This window comes from Dipodomys ordii, unplaced genomic scaffold, assembly GCF_000151885.1.
Source record: "Dipodomys ordii isolate 6190 unplaced genomic scaffold, Dord_2.0 Scaffold93, whole genome shotgun sequence".
NCBI classification, from domain to species: Eukaryota; Metazoa; Chordata; class Mammalia; order Rodentia; family Heteromyidae; genus Dipodomys; species Dipodomys ordii.
This window is the reverse complement of record NW_012267309.1, coordinates 3,666,401-3,679,200: the sequence shown is the minus strand read 5'-3', so window position 1 is coordinate 3,679,200 and position 12,800 is coordinate 3,666,401. Positions and strand designations below refer to the sequence as shown.

At 37.7% G+C, this 12,800-nt stretch overlaps 1 protein-coding gene across 1 annotated transcript in view; it reads right to left on the bottom strand.

Annotated features, from left to right (window-relative positions):
• Window positions 1–6,482: 6,482 nt before the first annotated feature.
• Window positions 6,483–12,800, bottom strand: part of Mlana (melan-A) — a 15,961-nt gene continuing 9,643 nt past the window's right edge. Inside the window, exons 4-5 of the mRNA XM_013026391.1 lie at window positions 8,218–8,325; window positions 6,483–6,782 (exon numbers count right to left, since the gene is read on the bottom strand). Coding sequence (XP_012881845.1) covers window positions 6,714–6,782; window positions 8,218–8,325 — 177 coding nt within the window. The 3' untranslated portion in view covers window positions 6,483–6,713. The remainder of the gene's footprint in view (window positions 6,783–8,217; window positions 8,326–12,800) is intronic.

Genomic DNA, 12,800 nt, shown 5'->3' with positions numbered 1-12,800 from the left:
TTTCTTTGTTTGAATTTGCCATTTTTAAAATGTGTTTTTGTTTCATTGAAAAAATTGCATGATATAATTAAGACAGGCCTTTTTTAAAAAGGAAAAGAGTGCTAAGGCTAGGAAATGTGTATTAATAATGCTATTTGTGTACAATTTTACAGTTTACATTTACTTTCATGAAATCATTTGATTTTCACATTACTCAAGCAGTTATGTGCTACCCAGCTGTTAGGTGGTAGAGCCAGTATTTGAGCTTAATGCTCCAGAATTTTTTCTCTGGTTTTACATCTATTTTTAAAAATAGATATAGAATTTTTATTCTAGATTTCATAGTTTGACTTTTTAAAAATCCACTATCAAATTATACATTGAATTTTTTTCCTAGCCAATATATTTTGTATCTGTTAATGTACCTCTAATATGTTTCTTAAAACTTATTTGCTCTTTCCAGACAGGGTCTTGCTATTTCGGCTAGGCTGGCTTGAACTCATGGTCCTGCTGAATCAACTTCTAGAGTAGCGTTTAGAAAAAATGTACCGCACGCTCAACAAAACTTTTTATTTTATTTATTTTTTGGGGGGGGGGGTCTGGTCGTGGGGCCTGAACTCTGGGCCTGGGCGCTGTCCCTCCGCTCTTCAGCTCAAGGCTAGTGCTCTACCACTTGAGCCACAGCACCCCTTTCGGCTTTTTTCTTTTTGCTTCTATGGTGCTGAGGAATCGAACCCAGGGTCTCAGGCATGCAAGGCAAGCGCTCTACCACTGAGCCACCTTCCCAGCCCAACTTTTTATTTTAAAATAATTTTAGATTCATAGGAAGTTGCAAATATATAAAGAAATCTCCTTTACCCTTCACTTTTCTTTCCCTAAATAAGTTAATTTTTAAGTTAGGGTATATTGTTTTGATTTTCCAGACTTATATGTAAGGAAATGAATTTTTTGGTAGTTTAGCATTAAAAGTGAGTGTGAATATTAGTTATCTTTCTTATTCTTTTTTGTTTTATCCCAATTACAAAGTGATTACTTAAATTCCATTGTAAAGCAAATTTTGTGGCTCAGATAATTCTGTTTGATTTTTGTAGTAATTCAGAATATGCCTCATTCTAAATAAAAGGTAGCTTTTCTATTTATTGGATATTTATTACCTTATTTGAGGTATACTGATTATACATTTCTCTTACAATGTTATTGTTAAACCTTTCCACAAAGAATTACAGTATAAAATGATAGGCCTAATAATTGCTTTGGAAATGGTAAGTGGAAAGAATTGTGTGTGTTCCTGAAAAGATACTAAAAAGCTCTCAAAAATTTTGGGAAGAGGGAAGTATGTGGTAAAGTGTCTGGATTTTGGTTTGGTTTGGTTTATGTGTTGTGGAACACTGTGTGTGTGGTATGTGGGTATGTGTGGGTGTGTTTAGATAGGATCTTACCTGTGTAGCCTAGTCTGACCTCAGGATCCTCCTGCATGCCACACCATCCAGCTTTTCAAAATGTATCTTTAAATCCAACTGCCAGTGGCTCATACCTGTAATCCAAGCTGCTCAGGAGGCTGAGATACGAGGATTGCTGTTTGAAGCCAACCCATGCAGGAAAGTCTGTGAGTCTTACCACCAATTAACTGACAATAACCCAAAAGTACCTACGGCTCATGAAGTGGAGTGCTAGCCTTGAGGGGGGAAAAAAAAGTTCAGGAACAGCCAAAAATAAGTACCTTTATTCTTTAAGACAGTACCTTTGTCAATCATGTCTACAATATGCTCACACTCCCCCTTTTCCTGTTAGCTTAAAAAAACACTGGGAGCTCAGAATATGGATGATATGTAAAGTGCATTGCGTTACATATAGGTGCTCAATGAATATATTTCTATACCCAGCTTTTAAAACAAACTGTTCCCCTTTGGTCTCAAAAGAGTTCTCTAAACTTCCAGAAAATAATTTACTGAATTATCTAAGACCTAACTTTAATCCTAGTGAAGGATCTAATTAACCATTAAAATATCTTCCAATCTCTGGGTGTGTGTGGGGGAAGAGTGTGTACTAGGGCTTTAACTCAGAGCCTCACACTCTTAGCGTTTTCGAAAACCCATGACCTGTATGCTGCCATTTGAGTCATACCTCCAATCTGGCATTTTACTGGGTAATTGGAGATAGAATCTCTCAGACATATCTGTCCAAGCAAGCTTCAAATTACAATCCTTACATCTTAGCCTCCTGAGTATTAGGATTACAGGTGTGAGCAACTGGCACCTGGCCTCTTCCAACTCTTCATCCCAAAAGTTTAATAAAATCTCCAAAGCTGTAAATTAGGGAAACTTTAGATTGAAGCCTAAAAATTTCATGGTAACCAGGCATTGGTGGTACACACCTATAATCCTTGCTACTTAAGATGCATGATCTGAGTATCACAGTTCAAAGCCAGCCTGGACAGGAAAGTCCAGGAAGACTCATCTCCAATTAACCACCAAAAAGCCAGAAGTGGAGCTGTGGCTCAAGTGGTCTAGCAAAAATGTGCCCATTCCCTAAATTCAAGCCCCACTACAAGAACCACAAAATAGTTTTTTTTTTAAAGTCTCCTCGAACTGGAAGTGGCACTGTGGCTCAATGGTAGAACTCTAGCCTTGAGCTGAAGAGCTGAGGGACAGTGCCCAGGCCCAGAGTTCAAGCCCCATAACGGGCAAAAAAAAAAAAGTTTCCTCATGGCCTGGAGGTGGGCCAGGTACAGAAGCACTGAACTCAAATCTCAGTACTATGCAAAACTTAAGGCTTTCCCTGCCTGCTTTTACTTTATTCCAATTGACTGCATTCTAGTTTTCTTTTAGCTTGGAACACATCAAGATCTTTGCAGATGTCCTCTCTGATTTAATATTTGGTTACAGGTTCAAATGACATGTAATTCTTTCTCCTTGCTATACTCTAGCCAGTAGCATAATATTGCAGTCAGTCATAGACTGAGGAGATAGATTAAACAAGAAAGACATAGTACTCTTCACAATTATAATTATTTACGATTATTTTAATGACTGTAATACTTTGGTAAAAAAACATGCCATCCCAGGTACTAGCACACAGTATTCAATATCTACTCGTTAAGTAAGTGAATAGAATCTTATTTAAGGTCTAGTTCCCTTACTAAAATTAATGTTCTAAGCTGGCCAGTGTAGCACATCTCAACAATCAGGGAGTTGAGGCAGGATTGTTATTTCAGGAAAGCCTAAGCTATCATGAAATATAATGAGACCTGTCTTTAAAAAACAAACTACTAAATATTTGATGAATAAACTTAAGTATTCAAACAGCTGCATTTCCTTTGCCTCTAGTTCTGTAGGTCAAATGGGTAAACATTTTGGTTAGAGTGCAAACTCCTCAGTTTTTATGCTCTTTTAAGTATTCATCTAAGGGAAAAGCTACTAAAAGAACGGGTTCACAATGCTAAGGAAGTTACATTTCTACATTCAGTGTAGAATCAGGCCCATTTGGGTAACTATTCAGTATCATTTCAATACTTCTCAAAGCATGCTAGAATAACATCACTTTCTAATACATTAGCACTTCTCTTTCATTCCTTATAATGCTTCCAATCTAAGTCCCTGCTTTTAGTGGTGCATTCAGTAACTGACATAACAAGTTTTGCAACAGTCTGGGTGCCAGTGGCTCATGCCTGTAATCCTAGCTACTCAAGAGGCTGAGCAACTCAAAGCCACCCTGGGCAGGAAAATAGGTGAGAGTCTTCAATTAACCACTAAAAAGTCGAAGAGGAGCTGCGACTCGTGGTAGAGCACCAGCCTTGAATGGAAAAGCTTAAGATATAGCACTTAGGCCCTAATAAGTTGAAGCCCCCAGCCTCTGCACACAAAACAATATTGATCACTGTAGTATTGACTCAAGATCAAGTTAAATATATACTCAAACCAGGAAAATACTTAACTTAGAGCAGAGAGGTAAATTTAGAAACAAAATTTTTGTGTGTGTACCAAGATGAGTTCAGGGCTTTGTTCTCTCACTTGACTTTCCTGCTCATAGTTGGCCCTTTATTACTTGAACCATGCCTCTAGCCTTGCTTTTTACTGGTTTTAGGGGTTGAGTCTCACAACCATTTCTGCCCAGATCTCCTCCTTCTTGTAGCAATGGTTTCAAGTATGAGTCACCTGCCCCAAGCTAGAAATAATATTAAAACCTTGAAAAGGTAGCAAGTAATCAAAGTAGTGTAAGAATATGATAGACATTATAGTTATCAGAATCATACTACTAGGGCTTGAGGCCTATAGCACAGAAGTGGTAGTATGCTTGTTTGACAAGAGCAAGACCCTGGTTTCAATCCACAATACTACAAAATTAACTTAAAGATAATAACTTGCGGATGTGAGGGCGATCCGTTGATCACCAGGGTTGATTAGGCTGATCTGGCTGGCTAGGCCCGTGTTCCCTTGCTCCCTCACCGCTCTGCCCCTCCTGAAGCTGTGCACTTACTTGGTCGAAGAGGACAACCATCCCTGGTAGAGGAGGATTAGTCGCTCTGCTGCTAGAACCTCCAAAGATAATAACTTGCCTTAAGTTGATCCACAAGTTGTTTCACTAGCATCACCTGAGCCAGAAGCTTTCTTGTAGCTATAATAGTCTACTTGACTTAGTCTTATTTATTCAATAAGCATACACTATATGCACTGTGATGCTGCAGTGCTTAGAAAGGCTTTTGAAAGCACACAATGTTCTAGTTACTTGGAGAGACAATTGTGAGCAATCACTGTAGTTAAAAAGTAGTATGTGTCAAATGTGTTTATTTCTGTAAATCCTAGCTATTCAAGAGAAACCTCCCCATTATCCAGGACCTGTGTATGGCAAGTACTGTCAGTGGATGACTGGGGGTCTGAAGATACCTAGATGTTTAGGCTTGTGGTCCCTAGGAAGATTTGGTAGACTGAGGCTCAAATAGGCCTGAAAATACCTAGAGCAGGTGGCCAGATGCCTATTAGTGTTTTCTTCATTTATAATTCTTTTTTTTTTTTAAGCAGCGGTGGGGGAAAGAGGGTAGGATGAGGAAGAAGTAGGAAAGGCTTGAAAAAAGGGAAGGGATTTATTTTTATTGAATGTCATTTTCAGTGTTTTCCCTTCAGTCTAATCTTACATGTGGTGGAAAATGGTGTCATTAATGTGTTACTTGTGTTTCCATTGCATAAGATGATTTTCTGTGGTTTAACGACTCAGCCTTCAATAACAAGGAATTGCATAGTGAGAAATCATTTCTTTAAAACTTGTAAGTGCTATCAATACCAGCCTTAAAAGTTTTTGCTGATTCTTGTTAATCATCTCCTTTAACAAGAGAACAGGTCTCACCAGGTGCCAGTGGCTTATGCCTATAATTTTAGCTATTCAAATGCAGGCAGAGATCTGAGTGAGGGTCCCAGTTTGAAGCCAGCCCAGGCAGGAAAATCTGTAAGATGGCTTATCCCCAAGTAACAAACACAAAGCCAGAAGTGGAGCTGTGACTCTCAAATGGTGAAACAAAAAAAGCTGAAGAACACTCAGGCTCTGAGTTCAAGCCCCAGGACTGGCAAAAAAAAAAGAAAAAAAAAAGGTCTCAAGTTAGCATTTATCAATATCCACAACTTCACTATCTTCCTGGTTGGTTTTTTTTTTTTTTTGGTCAGTCATGGGGCCTAAACTCAGGGCCTGGACTTCAGCTCTTCCACTTGAGCCACAGCACCACTTCTGCTTTTTTGATGGTTAACGGAGATAATCTCATGGACTTTCCCTCCTGGGCTGGTTTTGAACCACAATCCTCAGATCTCAGCCTCATGAGTAACTAGGATTATAGGTGTGAGCCACCAGCACCCAGCTCTGGGTTTTAATTTTTAATCTGCTTTCTTCATCTTCACTTTTATAGTTACCCTGTGATTATATAAGAACAATGCTGATTTTCCATCTAGGATTGTGGTGTATATATTTTAGCCAAAAAAATGTTTTAATGGTTGGAAAAAGTTAGACACATATTGTCAGTGACACACAGATTGGAAAATTTTGCACTGTTGCTATGCAAATAGTACTGCTCCATTTTTTTCAGGTTCTTAATTGTTTCTTCTGTATGTTCTATGAGAATTTGAGAACCCAAAATTCTGCATACAGTTCATGTTGATCTATTGCTTCTTTTAAAATCTTAATAGTTGCCAAGTGCTGGTTGCTCACTCCTGTAATCCTAGCTACTCAGGAGGCTGAGATCTGAGCATCATGGTTCAAAGCCAGCCCAGGCAGGAAAGTCCGTGAGACTCTTATCTCCAATTAACCCCCAGAAAACAGGAAATGGTGCTGTGGCTCAAGTCGTAGAGTGCTTGCCTTGAGCTGAAGAGCTGAGGGATAGCGCCCAGGCCCAGAGTTCAAGTACCACAACAGACAAAAAAAAAAAAAGTAATTTGTAAATTAAATTTTAACTAGAAAGAAAGAAGTCAGATGGTCCCAGAACAGCCACTTATGTTCTATCCCTCAGGAAATAATACTTTTTATAGCATTTGCATTGTAATATTTATTGGGGAAACTTCCGATTTTAATATTTTTTCATCATTCCTAACTTGATTAGTACTATCAGTGGCCCAGTTCAGAATGTAACACTGGCCTAATATTAGAGATAATAAATTGTTGTTTCAGCATTCTGGGAAAGATTATTAGATGTCTACACTAAGTTAAAGCAGAAGCATAAAGGGAAATCATTTCAGCGTTTCTCAAGTAGTTAGCTCTCAAGGTGAATATGGTGGTGGTGACTTCTCTGCAGAGAGTTTCTCATAGGCAGGTGGAGCTTTGGGAACCTGTGAAAAAGAGAGGGAGAATGTGGGTTTGACAGCAATGTATTTGTTTCTGAGGAGTGATGAAGTCAAACAGCCTCACATTTATACTTTCACTATGGAATGAGACTTCTAAGGGCCCACACTTAATTTCCACCCAATGAGGTAATTGTTAAATTTCACAAATGTGTGTGTCGAAACATTGTAGAGGCAAGGAGAGAAAAATCAAAATAAGGGGTTTCCCAAAATCTAAAAGTATGTTTATTACTGAATTCTTTATGTCAGAAGAAGTCCCAAGACCTAATGAATTCTTTGAATCTGTTTGTATACAAAATATGCATTGCATCTTTACCACATAGATCCATGTAGTTGTGTTTAAAGGCTCATTTAAGGCAGGGTGTATCTTTGGTGAGACACTTTTCCCTAGCATGGCAAGGCCCTGGATTCAAAACCCAGCACAACAAAGAACATCTATACTACCAACTGAGCAGAAATGTCGATCCTTCATTTAAAGCTCATAGCAATTCTGGGAAATGTTGCAGAGTGGGAAACTAAGGCATGGAGAAGTCACTTGCCCTAGGTCACACAACTAGTAAGTGATAGAGCTAAGAACCAAAGACTGCTACTTGACATCTCAACCGTGATACTGTCCTGCACATGTACCAGTGCTGTGCAACAGAAATAAAATGCAAGCCACAACTTTGAATTTTCTAATAGCTTCAACTTTAGAAAGCAGGTAAAATTAAAATTTTACCTGCCATAACAAAATGTAATCATGTCAGCACATAATCAGTATAGAAATGATTTATGTATATTCTTTTCATATAGTCTTTTAACATGGTATATATTAAATCTTAGTTCAAACTACTGTGTTTCAACAAATGTTAAACACCAGATGGCACAGCTCTATGCAATTAGTAACAGGTACTTTTTCTACACACACACACTAATGAAAAATGTTCATCTAAATTTTTTTTAAAAACTAGAATATATTGAGTTGCAAACCAAGTTGTTCTTTTGGCTCTTTAAATTGGCTCTGGAAAATATGAATACGAGAAGTTACAATTTAAGAAAATCTCTTTCTGTGGGTTTGGGTTTTTAGTTATTTTTATTGTGGTAAAAATATACTTAAAATTTTAATGTTTTTAGGTGAATAGTTTGCATTAAGCATGTTATTAGCAATATACATGTTCATATTTTCCTTGCTTTCAGTGGAAATAGTTTCATTCACTGAGCTGTACATGGCTCAGTGGTAGAGTGCTTGCCTTGCATGCATGAAGCCCTGAGTTTGATTCCTCAGCACCACATAAGCAGAAAAAGGCAGAAGTGGTACTGTGGCTCAAGTGGTAGAGCACTAGCCTTGAGCTGAGGGACGGCGCCCAGGCCCCACAACCAAACCCCTTTCCTCCCCCCAAAATGCAGCTGTACGTGAAACCACAGATGCACAATATCAACGTACCAGAGGGTCACAAGTTTTCTCCTGAGATGGACAACTGTTCTCATAACCAAGTACTTCATGCAGGTATTTTTCTCTTGATGTACTTTGAGCAGCATGAGGACTTTTGTTCTGAAATGTAAATGCATAAAAGTGACTGGGTAAGAAGCAATAACTTGAATTTACTGAAGAAAATGGAAGTTAATGTTAAGAATAGTTTTCAAGCTAGGTTCTGACACTTGCCTGTGTAACTTAAGTTCTGCCCACAGGTTAATCATTTACCCCTCTGAATTCCAGTTTTTGCATCTGCAAGTGTAAGGTAATATCACCTACCTCTCAGAGTTGTGGGAATTAACTAGAGGTGAAGTGTTAGTTCTGTACTTGGTACCCAACTGTTAGTCATCAGATACTTTTGAAAGGAAGGGGAACAGTGACTAAACTTACGGAATTAGTCTGCAAAAACAGGAGAAAATTATATAAATAAAGGACAAGCCAAATGTGATGAAACATGGCCAATTTTGGGGAGGTTAAAACAGGTGGTTCATGAGTTAAAGACCAATTTGGGCTACAAATTCATATCCTTAAAACAAAAAATAATTAATTAAAGGCAAGCCAGGCTCTGGTGGCTCACACATGTGATTCTAGCTACTCAGGAGGCCGAGATATGAGGGTCATGGTTCAAAGTCAGAAAAACAGGAAAGCCTGGAAGACTCATCTCCAATTAACCACCAGAAAAGCCAGAAGTGGAACTTTGCTTCAAGTGGTAAAGCACTAGCCTTGAGCAAAAAAGCTAAAGGATAATGCCTAGGTTCTAAGGTCAATCCCCAGTAATGGGACATAATGATATAAAATTAAAGGAAGAAAAGTACTTTCTCAGACAAATAAACATTGAGAGATCTACCCTGTAAAAAATGTTGAGTGTTTTATGAAGGAAAATAAGATACTATATATATATATATATATATATATATATATATATATATATATACACATATATATATGTATTATACTTCAGAAAATAAATGAAGGTAAAATGAAAACTTTTCTAATTCTTAGTTCTAACATATAGCAACTTAATTGTGCATGGATATGTATATGAAATAAAAATGATAAAGAGGTTGGGAGGAAAGAACTGGGATTATTATGTTGAGGTATATGTATACTACCCATGGAGTGGACTTGGATTAGTTGTAAATGTATATTTCAAATTCTAGGGCAAATTCTAGGGCAATAAGATATGCTAAGAAATATGCTAAAGAGAAAAACTGAATCCTATATAATGGTTAAAACTACAGGAAAACAAGAATAGCAGGAGATAGAAAACAAAATTGATAGATATTAATCTATCAATAACCACTTAGAATGTTAAGGGTTTAAATACACCAATTAACAGATAACATCAGAATAGATTAAAAATGGTATTGAAGGTTTGGCTCAGGTGGTAGAGTTCCAGACAATTAGCAAAAGCAAGCATCAGATTCCTAGTTCAAATTCCAGTCTTGGAATTAAAAAAAAAAAAAGGAAAAAATAAAACACCCACCAGACACCTGTGACTCACCTCTGTAATCCTAGCTACTCAGGAGATCCTAGCTACTACTGAAATCTGGGACAGCAGTTCAAAGCCAAACTAGGCAGGAAAGTCTATGAGACTCCTATCTCCAATTAACCACCAAAAAAGCTGGACCTGGAACTGTGACTTAAGTGGTAGAACACTAGCCTTGAGCAAAAAGCTCAGGGTCAGCACCCAGGCCATGAGTTCAAGCCCCAAGAATGACATGGACACACACAGGCACAAAGATACATGTGCATTAAAAGTACCTGGAAAAAGATACACAATGCTAACACTAATCAAAAAAAGTAGGAGTTCGGAGAGAGTAAGTACAAAAAGAACAGGGATAAGGTATTACATAATCACAAAGGGTTTTATTCTACAAGATGACATAATAGTACTGAATATATAGTCATCTAATAACAGGACAACAAGGGCTGAAGACATGGTTCAAGATATAGAGTGCAGGCCTACCCAGCTTGAGGTCTTGAGTTCAAACCTCAAACCTCAATAACACAGAACTACATGAAATAAAAGCTGGTAGAATTCAAGAAGATATAATTGAATCTCCTATATAGTTGGAGTTAAACTGGGGGACTTGGCCAGGTGCTAGTGTCTCACAGCTGTAATCCTAGCTACTCAGGAAGCTGAGATTTGATGATTGAGGTTCAAAGCCAGCCCAGGCAGGAAAGTCCATGAGACTCTTATCTCCATTAAACCACCAGAAAAGCAGAAGTGGTGCTGTGGCTCAAATGGTAGAGCGCTAGCCTTGATTTGAAGAGCTGAGGGACAGCGCCCAGGCTCAGAGTTCAAGCCCCAGGACCAACAAAAATAAATAAATATAAAATTGGGGACTTTATCATCCTTCTGTTAGAAATGGAAAAGTCTAGCAGGCAAAAATTCATTGAGGAAATAGTTGAATCCACTCAAACTCACCAATCAACTAGATGTGATAGACATCTACAAACTAGATGCTGCTGGTGCTATTGCTTATAGAACATTCACATTATGGAATATAAAACACCATAACATGTTTAAAAGAAGCCCTGAAATTTCTACTGTTAGAGTTCAATGGAGTTAATCTAGAAATCAACGAAAAGAAGTATAGCTGAAAAATCCTAAAATACTTAGAGATTAAACTGCATCCTTCTAACACATGGATCAAAGAAGAAATCTCAAGAAAAATTTTTAACATTTGAACTAAAATTGAATATATAACTGGTAAAAGCAGTACTTAAAGGGATATTTACAACATTAAATATATTGGACGTATAAATTAGATTAAATATATTACAAATATTAGAAAAAAAGATTACATAGATTAGAAAAGAGATGTAAAATCAATCATCTAAATTTTCACCTTAGGAAAGTAGAAAAAAAGAGCAAATTTAACTTGAACTAATTAATAAAAATAGACCAGAAATCAATAAAAATTGAAAACAAGAAATAAAGAAAAAACAAAGAAACCAAAAGGTGGTTCCTGGAAAAAATTTGATAAAATGGACAAACTCCTATTCATAATTAAAACCCTTAAATGGAGAACTCAGGAAAACTGCCTGAATGTTGCTAAAGAATAACTGCACAACTTCTATAGCTACCAACATACTTAATGGTGAGAAACCTTCCCCTATCAAGACTAGGTGCATTTTCTCTGCTGAGTCAGTGAAGTACCCAATTTGCAGACATCTAAACTAATTTAGGGGACTGGTGTTGAAACATCAGGTATAGACAAAGCAAAAACAAAGTCCCAAGAAAGGTATGACGAAGTAGATAAGTATTGTTCCAAACATACTATTTGACTCACCACTCCTTTTCAACATCATACTGGAAACTTTTAGGTAATGCAATAACACAAGAAAAGGTTCACATATTGGGAAGAAAGAAAAGTATGCTCACTGATTATTACTTTTTCCCCAACTTTTCTGAATCTCTCACCCACCATAGAAAGGCATGAGACACATCGTCCCAGTTCATTGCTAGTTGTCTGCACCTACATTCAAATTCAGTGTGAATATAAAAATGCAGACTGTCCCCAGAGGTAGTCCAGTATCTGCATTTTAGTAAGAACCTCTAGGTGAGGTGCACCTTTGACTATCTCTAAAGAAACATAATACCTTGAAAAATGAGTATAAATTGAACTAGTAATAAAGATTTGCCTTGAGATTGTAATCCCAAGCCCAAAAGTATATCCTAAACATCCAAGCAAAGATGTAAAACATCTAAACCAATGTCCACTGCTTAAAAATCATTTCTTACTCCCTGCTGCAGGAATATGTTGGTGTAAAAAAAAAAAAAAGCAATCTTTCCAAAGGTATTTCCCAGGGCTCAGGGAAGTTGTTAGTTAACCAAGGGAGAAACTGCAGGTGACCTAGATATTGACCAACCTTGCTACCGCACCCTGATCAATGAAATCTGGCAAGAACACATTTCCCAGCAAGCCAGTATCAAAGATCACCAAGGAAGTCATCTGAGACCAAATGCTGATGCCTTACAAATGGGTAATTGCTGTGAGCCAGACTTTGTGCTAGACACTGAAGGCCCAGTATCTTGGCTCATTAAGACAAGGGGGAAAGAGGCTAAAGTAAATAAACAATTACAGTACAGACTATTGTCTACCTCACGCTAGAGGTGTATAATAAGTCATATGACAGAAAGCAAGTCCTCCTTCTCCTCACTTAGGACAGAGAGGTGTCACACCAACTGGAGCTCTATTCCCTAAGCTCCTAATCCAAAGCTTTCTTGTTCCAATCCAACCATTTCTGTTCCTTCTCATCAAATTTGAACAAACTAGAGGGCTCTGCTTAGTGACATGTCAACTCCCAAAGTTGCCCAGTTTCCATGATTTATATTTGGGTTTCTCTGATAAGGGACACATTAGGGAAAAAGAAATGTTTGACAGTCTCCTCACAAAGAGGGAACAAAATTAGAAAATGCTTCTGTCGCTTTCCTCTTCTTTCTTTTTTTTTTTTTTTGGTCGGTCATGGGGCTTGAACTCTGGGCTTGAGCACTGTCCCTGCGCTCTTCAGCTCAAGGCAAGTGCTCTACCACTTGAGCCACA